At 40.4% G+C, this 17,168-nt stretch overlaps 2 protein-coding genes across 7 annotated transcripts in view; one reads left to right on the top strand and one right to left on the bottom strand.

The window, feature by feature from the left end:
* Positions 1 to 12,276, top strand: part of HPS3 (HPS3 biogenesis of lysosomal organelles complex 2 subunit 1) — a 45,121-nt gene extending 32,845 nt beyond the window's left edge. For 2 of the 4 annotated variants that reach the window (XM_036757608.1, XM_036757609.1), the window contains exons 14-17: positions 840 to 947; positions 4,585 to 4,794; positions 7,299 to 7,389; positions 11,129 to 12,275. In XM_036757608.1, the coding sequence (XP_036613503.1) occupies positions 840 to 947; positions 4,585 to 4,794; positions 7,299 to 7,389; positions 11,129 to 11,256 (537 nt within the window). In that variant the 3' untranslated portion in view covers positions 11,257 to 12,275. Of the gene's footprint in view, positions 1 to 839; positions 948 to 4,584; positions 4,795 to 7,298; positions 7,390 to 11,128 lie in introns of those variants that run through there. The other 2 variants (XM_036757612.1, XM_036757610.1) reach the window with 2 other exon arrangements.
* LOC118848627 (ceruloplasmin-like) overlaps positions 1,126 to 17,168 on the bottom strand; it is a 74,412-nt gene continuing 58,369 nt past the window's right edge. The window contains exons 18-20 of one of the 3 annotated variants that reach the window (XM_036757605.1): positions 16,534 to 16,696; positions 2,920 to 3,024; positions 1,126 to 2,070 (exon numbers count right to left, since the gene is read on the bottom strand). In XM_036757605.1, coding sequence (XP_036613500.1) covers positions 2,927 to 3,024; positions 16,534 to 16,696 — 261 coding nt within the window. In that variant the 3' untranslated portion in view covers positions 1,126 to 2,070; positions 2,920 to 2,926. Of the gene's footprint in view, positions 2,071 to 2,919; positions 3,025 to 13,261; positions 13,393 to 15,400; positions 15,561 to 16,533; positions 16,697 to 17,168 lie in introns of those variants that run through there. The other 2 variants (XM_036757607.1, XM_036757606.1) reach the window with 2 other exon arrangements.

Raw genomic sequence — 17,168 nt, 5'->3', positions numbered from 1 at the left:
TGTGGACTGCCACCAAAAAATACATGTAGAATTTTGGAAAAATGTGTCCTATGTGAAAATAATAGATAAATCTGTAGATGTGTGTGTATGTGTATGTTATATGCCTATAAATGTGTAGGTGTGTATGTTCATCTACACGTGTGTGTATGTGTATAAAAATATATATATATATATATATATATATATAAATAGATAGATAGATATATCTCTGCATATATATATATACAGATGTATATACATATCTACACACACATACATATATCTACATCTATTTCAGATTTACTACTGTTAACACTGGAATGGATTTAGCCAGTTTATTAAGTGTCCACCTTGTCCCAGGCACCACATGTCTCAGTAAGAATACAAAGACAAAAACCCCCAACCCATTCCTGCTCTCCAGGAGCTCACATCCTGCCAGGGGAGATGGCATGAACACAGAAAGGACTTTTACAGAAGCACTCTTGCATTTTTTCACTAAAAACTGAATTGTCCTAAGTATGCCTGCCTCTCTATAGTCACCAAAAGGAGAGCAAATCATGAAATGCCAGGACATTTAAGGCCAATTTATGTAACAAAAAGCAATAAGTTAGTCATATTAACTAGTTGGCATTTTAAACAAACTTTATGTAAAATTTATTGAGACATCAATGACTTCAAAACTAATATACATTTTAAATTGGGAGCAAAGGAAACCTTAATGGCAATACAGTTGGATTCTTTAAAAAGGTAGCATGGTGCCTATACATGTCAAGAAAACACTTGTTAGAGCGGAATAAAAATCATTTTGTCAGGTGGTTGGTTTTTTTCTGTCTTAATGGGAAGTTTATTTTCCTTTTCAGATAAACTCCTGTAGTCATTATGGCTTAATTTACCCCTGGGTTACCTTCTTAACATCATCAGACTCCTTACATGATCAAAATTATGCAGAAGACCTTTCTAAATTACAGGTAATTATAGCATTTCTTTTCTTATGAAGGTAGATTCTGTAGTGAATAACTTTGTTTGACAAAAATCTCTGGCCAGCAGCCTGAGAACATAGTCTTGCTTTTCGGCTTACACTTCCTAATTTGATAATTTGTTTTTATTACTTTTGCTGTTCTATGCCTCACACATCTAATCAACTCAACAGTTGTTGCCAAGACTCTCTCCTTCCTTTGGGGGAACAAAGATGGAAACAACCAGTCCATTCAAGGCTTCTTAGGAACTTTGTATGTGTATTTAAATGAACACTAATAGAAACCAAAATCACTGGCAGGATCTAACGAAGAGGTGGAAAGAAGAACAGATTATTCAGTGTCCTTATGATTTGATTCCACAGACATTCATTGTTAACTGTCTGTCATGTGTAAAAGCACTGTTCTGGGGACTGGAGATACAGAGACAAAATGAGAAATGGCCCCTGCCCTCAAACAGCTTCCATTCTGGGTGGATGATCTTGGTTTAATACCAGGGACTGTGAAACCACCACATTTGGAGTGTTCAAATGCTTTTCAATTCAGTAAACATTTATTAAGCACCTAAGCACTGAGGGTGCAAAAAGAGGCAAAAGACAGCCCCTGCCCCCAGGGAACTTATAATCTAAACACTTCCCTCTCTTTTTTTAAAGCTTGATGGGGGTAGAGTAGAGTGGGACGAGGTTTGGGGTTGGTGGGAAGGGCATGCACCAGCTACAGTATGGTCTGAAGATGGCTGTAGCACGAGGTGGTGGGTCAGAAATCTCACCAATCAGGAGGTCAGGGTCCCAGGGCAAGAGCTGGAGTGGCTGCAGATTGGAGTTGGGAGCCAGTGTGAGAATCGTGGCGGTGTGACATGAAGATGTCTGGAGTGTGCCCCAGGGTCCCACCACAGGAAGGATTCCCAGTATAGTTGAAGGCCCTCTGGATACTCCTGGTTGCAGACGGCATTGCCTTGATTAAATCAAACTTCAGATTGGTGCAATGCCATCCGTAAATGTTCATCAGAGACAGAGCTGGCAGTCCAGAGAGGGAAAATGAAGTAGCTGATAATGCCTGTTGTCCAGAGTGTAATGTGCAGTTGGATGGCTTATTGCTTGAGTGATATGTAGTATATCTATATTAGGTTACAAGGAAATATAATTAGAGAATATATTAAATGTTACAAGCCCTTTAGATTAGACGTGTGTTTTATTTCCCTTAAAACAATTCTGACACTTTAAAGACTGTCCCTTATAAATATGTATGTGCACACACCGTATATGTATGTGTATATACATACACACATACACACTATACATATTCGCACACACATATGTTTATACACACACAGTTATGCGTATGTGCGGTAGCTAAATAACGTAATGGATAAGCACCAGGCCAGGATTCAGTAAGGTCTGAGTTCAAATCTGGCCTCAAGCACTTGGTAGTTGTGTGATCCTGGGCAAGTCACTTAACCCTTGTTTGCCTCAGTTTCTCATTTGTAATATGGGGAGATACCGGAGAAGGAAATGGCAAATACTCCAGTATTTCCACCAAGAAAACTCCATGGACCAATTCCATGGGGTCACATAGAGTCAGGCATGGTTGAACAACAACAGTATGCACATGCATGTAAGGAGAGTGTGGTCTGGGTTGTTGGAAAGGATGCCCTTCAGCTGTAAATGACCCTTTGATTCTGAGATTGACTGAGGGGATGGGGAAGGTGAAATGTATTATATTTAAATGACCTCCCATCTGGAGGGAACTGTTGATTGGGTTTTGGTTTGATGTCAAGCCATCACTTATAACTAAGTCATTATATAGCTAAGCCTTATATCTAGACATCTTTGGGGCCATCTAGCCCGCCCTGGCCTCCAGGCAGGGCTAAGGGGAATCCAGACACAAAGTTATATAGCTCTTTCTTAAAACAGATCTCAGGACCAGATGAGAGAAAACCTCTTAATAGTCTGTATTAGGTACTAACCTTGTTCTCAGAATTGTCCCACGGTTGATAGCTGGAAAAAGACTGTCATGAGTGCTAGGAATGGATATTTCATATCTTTTATCCTCCTGTGAGTCTGAGATGATCCTGTAAGTAGGAGGATGTTAAAAGAGAGATAAAAATATTAGAATCTGTTCTTTGAAGAAAAACTTCTTTTTTGGTGGTCAGAGGGGAGATAGGGACAGATTTGATAGTAGAAACAATAGTCTTTCTTTCTTTTTAATGATTTAACGGATCAAAGATATGGATCATCATTATCATCATAAGCTGAGATTTCTATAGTGCTCACTACATGCCAACCATTGTGCTAAATGCTTTGCAAATATTATCTTATTTGATTTTCACAGCCCTGGAAGGTAGGTGCTCTTGTTATCCCCATTTTCCATGGGAGGAAACTGAGGCAGAGGTTAAATGACTTGCCCAGGGTCACACTGCTAAGAAGTGTCCGAAGCCTCAAATACTAAACACAATACTACCTACCCAATTTCTGATTTATATGAAATATGTGCATGTTTTCTCCCTTGCTAGAATGTGAGCTGCTTGAAGGCAAGGACAGCTTCACTTTTGTCTTTAAATCCCAAACCCATAACACAATTCTTTGTCTAGTCTTTGGCAAATTCTTGAAGATTAAATTGATAACCACTGAGGCTGGGTGCCAGTAGAATGTTCCTTGAGTGTTTTTATTTTTGCATTCCCAGCTTAGCACCAAGCTTCATCGGTAGCAGGCACCTAACAACTGGTCATTCCATTTCCTGCTTTTGCCTAGGCAGTATTTCAAGCCTGGAATGCCCTCCCTCTTATGCCTTCCCTCCTAGAATCCTTCGTTTCCTTGTAACGTTAGCTCTGGGGCCATTTCCCGTGGGGGCCTTTCCTCCTCCACTACCTTGCACTTAGTGCTTGCTCCCTCTTCACATGACCACTGTGTATTTACTCTCCTCTTCACGTGTTATTTGCTCCAGGAAAATGAAAGCCCTTCAAGGGAGTTTATGTCTCAGCGTCCTCATTGCTGCTTAGCCAAACACCACTGTGCATGTAGCAATTGCTCAATAAATGCTCGTTTATTTGAGTTGAATTGATTGGATGCTTGGTGAAATGCCCAAAAAGGAGACCACTCTGATTTGAATGTGTATGATTTCAGCAGCCTTCTTTTTGAAATAACCTGCTCTACAACACATTCTTCACATAAGAAACTTGTTTGTTTTTTACTGTTCATTAGATCAGTGATTTTTAAATATTATTTAGCACTTGTTTGCTTAATTCAAACAGGACTAGAGTAATCTATCAAGATTAGAGGAGTTCATAAAGATACAGGATAGTGGATAAAGAGTTGGCCTTGGAACCAGGAAGACTTGGGTTCTAATTCTGCTTCTGACATATACTGGCTTTGTGACTATGGATAAGTCCCTTTTAACCTCTCTGGGCCCAAGGCCACTGTCCACGACGATAAGGGGTAGGTGGACTCTACTGAGTACTTAGACAAGATCACCCCCGTCTCGCTCCTCCAGACCAAATCACAGGTCTTTGACACACTGATGCAGGTGCCATCTTCCCTTGATGATGTAAATGTGAGCAACACTGAGAATTGTCTCCAGTTCCTTGGCTTTGTGTGTTTCACCATCATTAACCCATTTACTTTTCTGCCCCTAGTCTCTGATATGTGGTCCTTCATTTGACGCAGCTTCCATCTTGCCTTTCTTGGAACCACTGTCGGAGGACACGAGTGCCGGCCTCAGCGTCCACGTCCTCTGTCTCACCCGCCTGAAAGAGCACGAGCAGGTCATAAACTGGCTGCTGGACCGATGCCCTGAGGCCGTCATCCCCTATGCCCATCATGAACTGAAGGAAGAAGGCCCTCGGGTATGCTTTTCAGGCTGCCTTTTTTTTTTCATCTCTCCTAGCCTGACTTTACATTCATTGACTCACTCCTCATGTTGTATAATTGGGGATATTCTGTTTATAGAGTTGATTTTTTTTTTTAGGGGCATGGAAGAAATCAGCATCTCCAATTCAGTTCCACAAAAGTTTATTTTTTAAAAGTTTTATCTATACCTTTTATTTTTAAATCACTTTCACCTCTGAATAGATCGCCCTCTTTCCAGTTTCTCCTTATAGCAAAGATTTAAAAACAAAAAAAAATTTTCAGTCAAAAAAAGCTGTTACATTGACTGTATTTGACAACATAGTGGCAAACTTTTATTTAAGTACTTGCTTTATGTATTATACTGCACTAGGTAGGTACTCATGGAGGGACAGACCTAAGTGGGACGTACAGTAGAAAGAGTTTGGTTTTGGGGTTGGAGGACCTGGGTTCAGATTCTTACCTCTTATGCTGCTAAACTGAGTTACTTTGAGAAAGTCAGCCACAGCCTCAGTTCAAATGAGGGGGTTGTGGACTAGATGCGCTCTGAGGTCTCTTTAGATCTGTTATTGAAGACAAAGTCTTTTTGTTTCAGGGGCTTATAATTTATTGGGGGAAAGAAAAGATATGTACACAAATAATAATAATACGGGTTAGAATGTGCTTATTGGGATGAAAAGGAAGTTTTCAGAATTCAGAGGCAGGAGAGATCATTTTTGGCATAAGGATTAGGGGAAGGCTTCATGGAAGAGGTGGCATTTGAACTGGAGGAGGAGTAAGAAACATCAGTATCAGGAGGTTAGGAGAAGCATGGAAGCATCCCAGGTGGACACAATAGTTTGAGCGTTAAGGTGAGAGGGTAGCAAATTTTCAAGGTGAGAAGCCCATTTGGTTGGGTCATAGAATACAGCAACATTTCTCAAAGAGTGGTTTGGGGGCCTCTGGGACCCTTTCAGAGGGTTTACAGGGTCAAAACTATTTTCATGATAATGCGAAAATAATTTAATATTGAGAGATATTTAATTGAATTTAATAACTAATTTAATATTGAGAGATATAATTTGCACAAACAAAAACTCTTGGGGGTGGTGGTCCTTAATCATTTTTAAGTTTGTAAATGAGTCCAAAAAGTTGAGAGCCATTGGAATATAGAATAAAACAGATAAGTTAGAATCACAAATAAAGCAATATTACTTCCATACTTTCCAACCGCCTGGTGATGTTGTCTGAGTATGTCAGTTACAAAGCATTTATTAACCCTTATTATTTGTCAGAAACTGTGGAATACAAGCTCGGGGGATACAGTAAGGAGAAAAACATGGCCCCCACCCACAGGGAACTACAGGTGGAATGGGGGAGATAACATGCCAAAAGGTGAATAGAAAGATGAACATGGGGTAAATGGAAGGTGACCCCAGAGAGAAGGGATGGGGATGGGGCTGGGGTAGAGGGAGGAATCTGAGCTGGATTTAAAGGAAGCCAGGATATGGGCGTGAGGTGAGAGAGCAGTCCAGGCATTTGGGACAGCCAGTAGCAAATGTATGAGAGGAAAAAGTCTTGTAGAAGGAATTAAGAAAGCCTGTGTCATTGGATGGTAGGGTATGTGGAGAAGTAGAGCGTACAGAACCTGAAAAGGTGGGAAGGGACCAGATTGTGAAGAATTTTAAATACCCAAATGAGGGTTTTATACTTGGTTCTGGAGGAACCAGCTGTAACAAGGAGCCCCTGGGAAAGGGAGGTGGTCACATGGTCAGACCTTCACTTTAGTTCTGTGTCGGCCTATTTTTATAGATGAGAATCCTGAGACTCAGAAAGCTTAAACTCTGTCCGGGGTTACCCAGTCATCCAGCCAAGACTAGACATAGTATCCAGCTCTTTGTGTGTGCTTTTCTATGCTTCCTCCCAAATGCCTGACCGAATCAAATTCTTGAAAGTCAGGGAGAGTACGACAAGGACTTTTGGCCAAAGTACATAATGATGGAAAATTTTCAGTGGAATCATGTTTTCCCTTGAAGGAATTTTTACTCTTGAAAGCTGGTCCCTTGTTTCCACGCTATTTTCAGTACTTAAGTTACTTTTTTTCGTGGGACACTAGAGGGCGCTAATGTGACGTGTCTTCACTTCTGGACGAAAATCACCCACTTTCAGATCCCTTCTGTGAACACGTGTAGCGTACTGGGGACCAGATTTTCAAGTCATTCAGTTTTGTGTGTATACACACAGATACGTGTATGTATCACACACACCACACATATGCACGTGCATTTGTATACATATACACACATTTATAATATATAATACAAGGTTTATAAAGCTCCGTTCAGACATGTTTCTCTGTAAGGATTGATTTCTGAGACAGATTCCTTTGGAATATATTTTTGCCCTCTCATTCGTAGACTGTCCTCGTCCTTAATCTTTGTCGTTTTGTCTACACATCTGTTGTTAGCACACTTACTGGTTTTCATTAGGCTCTTCTCATAATGTGAATTCTTCCTTTGCTCAGGCTTTATGGTGGAAAAAACTGCTCCCTGACCTTTGCCAACGGATAAGACAGGGTGGGGAGAAGTATGAAGTGCATCTCTCATCTTTGAAAGGTAAAGAATCTACCTTTACTGAAATGTAAAGAAACGAAGGATAAGTTTGGATGCAAGGATTTGCTGATGTGTGTGTGTGTGTGTGTGTGTGCGCGCGTGCGTGTGTGTCGGGGGAGGATGGGGGGAAGTATTTTTAGTGTCCAGAGCCTCTATTTAACACTCTGCTGTCAGGATTGGCCTACAGCTAAGCTGTAGGTGACAGAAATGATTTCATGTTTGACCGCTGATTGACCTAACAGTGTGCCAGGAAGTTCCTGTGTACCAACTAACTGGCTTGGTCAGCTACAATTAGGCAAGGAATGCAGGTTTAGCAAGCTTCATCTAATCCACATAGGCAGTGTTAGCAGACTTTGCCAGTCGCAGTACCCTTGTGGCCACTCGGTAAGAGGGGTATCACAGTCTGGATCTTCCTCTGACTAGGGACTGCCCCTAAGGTCTCCCTCCTACTCAGACCCTGTGAATCTGCCCAGAAACAGCGACCAGATAGAAGGGCAGAGACCCAGAGATCTGGGTGTTTGGCTAGGGCACACAACCCACTTTACACCGAAGTCACCATTCTTCATGGATCTTTGGGAGTGTAAGAATGTGGAGCCACACACTTGTATTCTCACAAGTAAAAAAAGGCTTGAGTCATGATCCTTGAGTGCTTCTGTGGCACCACCTCACCCACAATTCCCTTACCCCTCTTTGATGGCACGAAGGCAACCGTGGGCCTTGGCAGAGCTTGAGCATGGATGAGGGTAACAGCCTGAACATCTGACATCTCAGGACTGGAGGATCCTCACCTGGGAGGCTACAGGGTGATGAATTTTTACCGTTCCTTGAAGACCACTTACTAAATCAGAGAGAGGCTGAGAACTGTGTTGGTGGGGAGGGAGTACCTCCATAGAAGAAATTCTGGAGTTAACCTTTTTTATGGCATGGCAGTCTGGGGAAGCCAGTGGATCCCTTCTCAGAATACTGTTTGTAAATGCATAAAACAAAATGTATAAAATTACAAAGGAAACCAACTATATTGAAATACAGTTATCAAAATATTTTTTTTTAAAGTTCATGGACCCCTAGGTTTAAAAACCCAGTATAAGTCAATATGGCACTGAACTTGGAGTCAGGAGCACCTCACTTTGGGTCTCAAGACAGTTGTGGCTGTGTGACCTTAGACAATTCACTTAACCTCTCTGTGCCTCAGTTTCCTCATCTGTGAAATGAGAAAGCTGGTCTTAGTGGCCTTCCAAGACTCCACAAACTTGGTGTTATTATCCATAGTCCCTTGAAGTATGCACTGGGCTCCATTTCATTCCTTATTTTTGAGTGTTGTTGGGTGTATCACTTAAATACACAAGCATTTTTTGAGAGCCTGCTGTGTGCCATATTACAAAGACAAACATACCTCTCTATCATGTAGACCTGGTGATTTACTAAGTTGTATGGGACAGCTAGGATTTGTCAGATGGTGATGGGCAGCATAAATTCACCAGTCATATTGAGAAAGACAAATGGGGATTGGCCATATTCACTACTCTCTTAGTCAGTTTTTCACAGGTCCTCCTTTCCCCCACCAAGACCTGAGGTTTCATCAGAGTAAGTTGGTCCCTCCTCCAGTACAGAGGTTTTTCAGCTCATAGTCCTGGAAAGCTGCCTGGGGCACTACAAGGTCAAGGGACACAACCAGTGACCCACTGAGTAGAGGTTGGAGCCTCAGTGGATGCCTAGGCACACTGGTGTGGTGTTCTCCAAAAGGAGGGGGAAAAGAAGATGGGCATTTAAACCACTTGCTTCATCTAGCTACAGTCTAATAGAGTGGCCACTAAGGGATCATTTCATATTTGTCTTTGTATCTCCTTAGAAGAGTGTAGTATTATGGGTAGTAGGCACTTAATAAAACCTTTACTAATGGATATGTTCTGCTGATAATTGAATGGATAAGTCAATGAATGCATTTTACTGAATATTTAATAATGCAGGACGTTACCATCAGTGGGATTTTTTGTACCTGTACTTTCCTTCACCCTGCAACGATCCACACCCATGAATACCCCTCCCATCCTTACCTTCTCTACAGTCAGCCCTAGCATCTCTTTTTTTCTTTGTTACCCAAGTGCTTGACTCCGCAAACGTAATTCACCCATATCAACAGAGATTCCTGTTTTTGGTCAGATCAGCCAACAGATCTGCTTGGAACCAATGATTACTCTGTCCCAAGAGCCAGGAGGTGGTTTGGGGAATGAGAGTGGTTTGTTGGCCTTCCTCTCCCTTACTCCGAGCCTCTGCCTTTGACCTAGAATGCTAACCTTGAGGGTCCCTGCTTTTATTGGATAAGCGAGCTTGTTCTGATAAGTAAGCCGGTTCCATATTCATAGCTCATTAAAAAAAAAACCCACCTTACCAATGCCCAAGCTCCTTCCTGAATTAAAATGTCCCATTACTGTTGACCAGATAAATCCCATAGGAAGATTCTTAAGGTAGACCTATACTGTAATCACTTTTATTTGTAGTTGCCTTTATGTGCAGAGAGGAGAGAACAGAAGGAATTTCAGAAAGGGACCCAAAAAAGTAGGGCAGTGTTGCTACTACCTTGTTAAATTTAACTTATCCTTTAAAAAAACCCCACAATGTATGTAATAAAGATTGACGATTTCACGAATGATATTATATTTCTGCCTTCTGTATGTGGAAATTTTCATATTTGTCAATTTTATAATTTAGAATTCTTTAAATCTATGCAGAAGGTATGAGAATAGAAGAAACCCAATCAAGCTTTATACTACTCGGTATCATTTCTGAGCTATCACTTTCAGGATAGAGGGAAAAACTTGATCAACCTGTTTGAAGAACTTTCTTTTCAGATGGAATTAAAGGAGGTAGTTTCCTGTGCCATTGTTAACTGGCCTTTAACAAAAGAAGACAATTTTACCTTTTGCTCACAGTACTAGGAGCATTCAGTTTGATTGGGAATTAGATTTGGATCATTGGTTTGACTAATGTGGAGTTTTCTATGGAAGCATCCCTAACCCAGCTGTAGCTCAGGTACCATATTTTGTCACCTGTGTTCTGAGAATTAGGCACAGTCATAAAAATACTTGGGACAATTTTAGCAAAGCATAATGAGGGTTCATGAGTAGAGTCAGCTACCTAGAAAGCCATTTAGAATTCCTATCCATAAGTCTAATCTCTTCTTTCCCCAGAAGAGGGCAACCTAAATCTCTTGCAGTCATAAAACTGAAAATGTTTAGAGTGACTTTGGAGGGAAAAATGAGGGTGTTACTAAATGCTTATTAATAGGTTATAGGTATTGCTCATTTCAAATGACACATATCCTCTTGCAATTTTGAGAAATGTATGTTGTTTCAAGAGGTTTTCTTTTTTGAAAGGGTATGTTTTTGTATGTTTATTTTAATTTAGAAAATGTTGGTGTTTGTCCCTTAAAATATTAATTTAAAAATTAGGCATTAAAATATGTGTGTATACACACACACACACACATACACACATGTATACATAAAGAAGAAATTTAGGAATCTGCTATCTCTGGCAACTAACTTGATAAATTAACTGCTATTGTAGATCTGATTTAAGGTGAACAAACTCAAACAATGTGGATATAAAGGTAATGGGACATGATTGAAAAGCCATCTTTTGGGGCTCAGATATATAAGGCTTCCCAAAATATTCTCTGTTCTTGTGGATGTTTCCATCACAAGTCTCAAATTCTAACACATGGATTCTTTCTTTTCCATAGAAACGTTATCTGTTGTTGCCACGGAGTTAGAACTAAGGGATTTCTTGAATGTCCTGCCAGAAGACGGAACAGTAGCATTCTTCCTACCATATCTCCTTTATAGCAGTAGAAAAAAATCCATGACTTGAATAAAACAGCAAAGTATTATGTATGGGGGTAAAATGCCTCCACAGTATGGAGAACCCAGCAGGAAATCAAACAACCAAATGAGTGGGTCTGCAGATAAAGAACTGTACGGACCCAATTTTCCTACTAAGTATATGTATTCTAGATACTTGCAGGACTTGAGTGGTGATACTAGTCTCTAAATTTTTAGTGACTCAAACTAGTTTGTAGGATGAAATAGCTTTAAGAAATGAGAACAGTATAAAGCAGCCATATTTCAGTAAAGCCAGAGGGCTGATTTTTATGTGCACAACTGTTAACCATCTCGAACTCACAGCTGGAAGCACGACAATCTTTTTGCCTCAGGAATGCATAAAGGAAACTTTTTTTTTTAACAGCAGTATTGAAAATTCCAGGTTTTCCAGAGCTTCATTGTTTTCCATCATTTTCTGAGACAGATTGTAGGAAAGGAAACCCCATGCAGGCCTCAGATTTCCGGACTGCTATTTTTCCAATTCTCTTACAAGTTGTGAAGGAGAATATAAAGCTTTTTGCGGCCATCTAAGGTTGCCGACCTCTTTTCTTTGAGAAATGGGAGATATCATCAGTTTTTAGTTGAATGTCAGTAAAAGAGTTTACAAAGCCTCTAGCCATCTGATGTGGCTGGTCACTTCTGGTTTGTTGATGTTTTCATTGAAGGCTTTTAGTTCCACTGAAATATTCTATTGCCTTGCCAGACAGAGTCAATGTAAAGTAAATAAATTAAATACTCTGTAAAAACAAGCGTGTCTTCTAGTATCTCTTTGTAAAGTGAAAACGTGATGTTCAGTCAGATTCACTTGCTTTTGAGACAAATGTTTGAAATTTGAAAAAAAACCATTTGAAAACATCCTACTCATGGATGCTTCACCACCTTCATGGCTGCTCTGGGGAAGCCCCTCTTCTTCCGCCATACTGCAGTCCTGGTTCCCTTCTATTAATCCTGCAGTCTAAGTTTATAGAATTATGGGAGTTGGGGCAGCTAGGTGGCACAGTGAGTAGGAGTACCGGCCCTGGAGTCGGGGGGACCTAAGTTCAAATCCAGCCTGAGACATTTGACACAACTTACTAGCTGTGTGACCTTGGGCAAGTCACTTAACCCCAATTGGCCTGCCTTCCCCCCTCCAAAAAAAAACCAACCAAAAACAAAAGGATTATGGGAGCCATGCAGGATGTTGGCAGCTATTGCAAGATCACAGGGTGGTGTAAGTCAGGGTATGGAATCAGGCTCTATCACTTGCTAGCTCCTTAGCTCAGGCAAATCCAAATCACTACACCTGCCATCCTCAGTTTCCTCAAACATAAAATGTGGATGGTTAATAGCACCTACCTCCCAAGGTAGTTGGGAGAATTAAATGAGATATTTATAATGCACTTAGCACAGTGCCTGGCACATACTGTATGCCTAATAAATCCCTTCCCACCTTCCTTTCTTCCTTTGGCACCCCAAAGAAGGAAGAGGCATTGCCATTTATGTATCCCCTAAGACTAGATCCTCAGTGGAGAAAATGGCTAAACGTCCGTGCTAAGATTGATTCTTGCTTTTGCTCTTTTCCAATCATGGTTGCTTTTATGACCCCATCTTAGACATGTAGAATGCTATCTGGCCGTGGCTTTGCCTACCCCGCAACAACATGCCCGGTTGGATCAGTAAGACCAGCAAGAGGTAGATGACAGACCTGGCAGAGTGTCTATAGGATGGCAGGTTCAAGAATCTAAGTGGAATAATGATTACTGCCGTTTTTGGATGAAGATCCAAGAAACATTTTGACTACTAATGAATATAATTTGCTGAACCCTTCTAAAATGATGTATCTTGTTATATGTGTGATAATCATAACCCATTTTGCCTCCCCATCTTATCTACAGACTTTGAATTCTGTCATTTGCCATTAGATTTAATACACTATTAATCATTTATAATCAGTCATCTTTTGACCTATCCAGAAAATAATGTCACTTCTCAAAAAATGCACAAGCCCTTGGTGGTTGGGTTTTTGAAATGTTTTTTTAATGCACATAAATATGCTAAGTCCACATTTCTATTCGGTATTTTAATTTCTGTAGTGCTACTATAGCAACTTTAGCATCATTTGATTTCTTTCAGCCAGACTTTGTCTCTATAGGAAAGAAAATTCAAAGAACATTATTAAAATAGTCTAAATTGACTCTACATTTGAAATGTGAAGTTAGATCATGAGGTTTCTAAATGAATGTATTTGAACATGCTAATTTTTTAAAAGGTTAAAGGCTCTTTTTTTAGTCCATTCCTCATGAAAGCCTTTAAGAGAAAAATAAAGTTTTCCCATATTATGTCTGTTTTCTTGCTCATCCTATTTTTTTTTACCCCCAACCCCACTTATTTTCTAGAGTTCTAAAGGAAGAGTGCATTTATTCATTGCCTTTATTAAGTGATCTGTTGATAATTCGATATTACATTTTTGAAGGTGCTGCATTGGAGGGGCCGGGGCCAAGGTGGCAGAATGAAGCCAGCATTTTTGCCAAGTTCTCCCAGCACACTCCCTCAAAAACAGCTTAAAAGTGCTGTTTTGGGTACTAAGAATTGCATAGAAACATGGAAGATGTAGCCCTCTGTATGTGATGGGAGACAAAGAAAAAATGCATGCATTTTTCAAAATCCAAAGGTCGTATTATCTCTTCCTTATCCTATTACTTCCCCTTGTCCATCCACTTCTTCCCATCCCCCACCCCCCTGGAAGAGCTAGATTGTCTTCATTTTTCCTGATGAACATCTTGTGTATTTCTAGAAAGGTACACAATACTCTGAAAATAAGTAAAATTCTAAAAAAAGCTTTGCAAACAAAAAAAAATTTATTCGATAGAAAGCCTTTAAAAATACTTTTAACGACTGGGGAATATAACGTTTCAATATAAGGCAGGGCACCCAAGTGTTGTTTTCTAAGGATTCTGGTTCCTTGATGGAAGAAACTCTTTTCTGACTCGTAACCCTAAATTTGGGAGGGACCTCCTCAGAGATCAAGTCTGACCCTTTCATTTTACAAATGAGGAGACCCAGGCCCAGAGAAAGAATGTGATATTTAAGCTATGGTTCAGGGACTCTTAGGTCAACATCCTTCGATTACACCTTACCCGCCTTGCATGTTTCATTATACCTTTGGGCGTTTTGTGGTGTTTCTCTGTCCTGGTAGACCTTCTAAATTTTTACTCATAATGAGAGTTAACGAGATTGCCTGGAAGCATCATATTGCTTGGACCAAAACTTTAACTATAGCAGAAGTCAGACTGTTCAATTTGACTCCGATTTTCCTTTTGAATCCAAGTCAAAAGACTTTTTTTCAATGCTCCCTTTACCTTGAAGGCTTGGGGAGTTCTATTCTCTGCTTAGGTCACACTTCCCTCCCACACCCCTCTTTTCCATAATTCTCTGTAACCCCCCAATAACCTTCCTCTTGTCAACTCATTTCCCTTCTGACCTTCAAGATCTGTATACAAAGAAATGCCTTCTTAACATAGACTGCTAGGATGTGACTCTTCTAGAATTCAGAATGTATCCTTTCCGGCCACTTTTTTCTCAGTCAAACCAGACTTCCTCATAACGCTGTTGGTAGAGAACCGTGCTCGCCCTGCCTTTCTCAATTGGACCTCTGTCCAGTGGCCTTCCTTGCCCAGAAGTGAGTTTGCAACACCCACACATGATAAAACCAAGGTTTTGTCTGTTTGAGGCATTTATGTTTCCAGTAATGCTAAGCAAACTCTTTCCATAATAAAATGCCCAAGGGAAAAGTTTTGGTGTCACTGTTGGTCAAAATTGTCAGTGGAAGTTATACAGACTTAGGAAGTCAGATTATTGTCACCTAGAGAGGTTAATTTTTCAGTGCTCCTTAACTCTTTTTTTTGAGAGTTTTTATTTTTAGTTTACAACACTTGGTTCTACATAATTTTCTTCTCCCCCCCACCCCCACCTCCCTCCCCAAGACAACTTGGAATCCAATATATCTTCTATGTATAACACACTAGTCAAGTTGTAAAGAATTATGACCAATGGAATGAAACATGAGAAAGAGGAAACAACCAAAAACGCTCCCCCCCCCCAGAACAAAAACAAAAACAATAGAGGAAAAAAAAGGGAAAAAGCATAAAGTGTGTCTCAATCTGCGTTCAGATTCCATAGTTCTTTTCTCTGGATGTAGATAGCATTCTCCATCGTGAGTCCTTTGGAGTTGGCTCCTTAACTCTTACGGGGCACGAAAGGATTTATGTTTATATTTTCTTCTTCTGTTATGTGGTCTCCTCTTCCTGCCATCCCCTAATTTTAAGGGGGAAATGCAAAGATTTTTTTCCCCCTTTGCATAATTCCTGCCTGATGGGCTTCTATTGTCAATAGGCCCAGGAAGACTAGCACTTGCAATCTCAAGGTAGGAATTTTATATTGAGATGTTTAGCTGTTTGCGTTATTTTAAAGAATCGATATTTAACTTTTTGTATACATGTATATGGGGAAAGAAACGGGGAAGGTCATTCCTTAACTCACAAGAGTTTTGCAAACACTAATGCTCTGTGCTACTGCTGCTAATCAGAATAGAGGAGGCCAGCTGGACCTGCTAGTCACTGCTTGGAGTTTGAATTATGGCAGGGCTCTCTTGAGAAGGGTGTGTGTGGCTGTTAACTATTCTTACACTTTTTTTAGAGAGAAGATTGGGAGAAGCAAAGGGATTGGTGTGGTGTTCTATGTCTAGTCCAGAGCTATGGGGTGGAGCACTCCCAGTGTGCTCCACTTATGCATATAGATTAGCCTGGAATATTGAGAGGTTAAATGTCCAGATTCACACAGCCAGCGTGTAGAAGGGGTAAGAACCGAACCTGAGTCTTTCTGGCTCTAAGACCAGCTTTCCAGGCAATAGGTCACACTGCCTCTGGTGAGAACAGTATCACCATGCAATTGTATATACATATTCCTTTCACACTTTCACCTTTCTTTCCCACTACCACTTACCAGTTAATCTCTGTGATTAGCAGTTAACTAAATAAATGGAGCTACCTTTTCCCTATAGGATCAAAGGCCATCTAGTCCAACCCATTCATTTTATCAATGATGAAACTGAGGCCCAGATGGGCTAAGTGACCCTTTTCCAGGGTCACATAAGAGCTAAGCTTTAGACATGGTAGAATTTGAACCCAGGCCCTCTGACAGTTCTCTTAACACTATATCACATTTGTCCTTAACTATATCACTGTTGTCAAAATCGCACCTAATAGCTAAACTCGTTAGTTATCATTACCTTTATTTTTGAGGACAGTGTAGGTAGTTTCCATTCCAGCATGAATATGGTCAGCCACATGACAGTGAAGCAGCCAAGTTCCGGGCACATTTGGGTACATTTCTATCGTTTGGAATGTACCAGGGAAGAGATCAAAGACGTCTGAGCGATAAACTCCTCCGAGCTTAATTAGAAAGAAAAAAACAACTTTACCTAGGAGAGAATTCAGTATCCAATAAAACTGCTGATATTATCTTCATGACCAGCTGTGACATTAATTTTAACAGGCACAGTTTAAAAGTGGACCGATTTGAATTGGTTGTGATCTGCATTTGTGGGAGGAAATATACACATTGATGAGACCTTACAGAATCAAGAAGCATTTGTTTAAGCACCTACTCTGTGCCAGGTACTGTACCAGGTGAACAAAGAGAGAGAGAAAAAGTTCCTGCCCTCACTGAACATATATTCTCCTGGGGTGGAACAACAAGCAACTTCGGCCATTGAAATTTTAAGGAAGTTCATTGCCAAAGCCTTTGGGCACATGTATAGAAATAAATAACTTCTAACCCGAGTATAAAGATAGGCCTTTTTTCCACCACCACAATGTATAGGAGTGGAATGTAATGCTGGATAATGGAATCCAAAGCTACCTA

The sequence above is a fragment of the Trichosurus vulpecula genome, chromosome 4, assembly GCF_011100635.1.
Source record: "Trichosurus vulpecula isolate mTriVul1 chromosome 4, mTriVul1.pri, whole genome shotgun sequence".
NCBI lineage: Eukaryota > Metazoa > Chordata > Mammalia > Diprotodontia > Phalangeridae > Trichosurus > Trichosurus vulpecula.
Note: the sequence above shows the minus strand (reverse complement) of the source record. Positions and strands in the feature narration are given on the sequence as shown.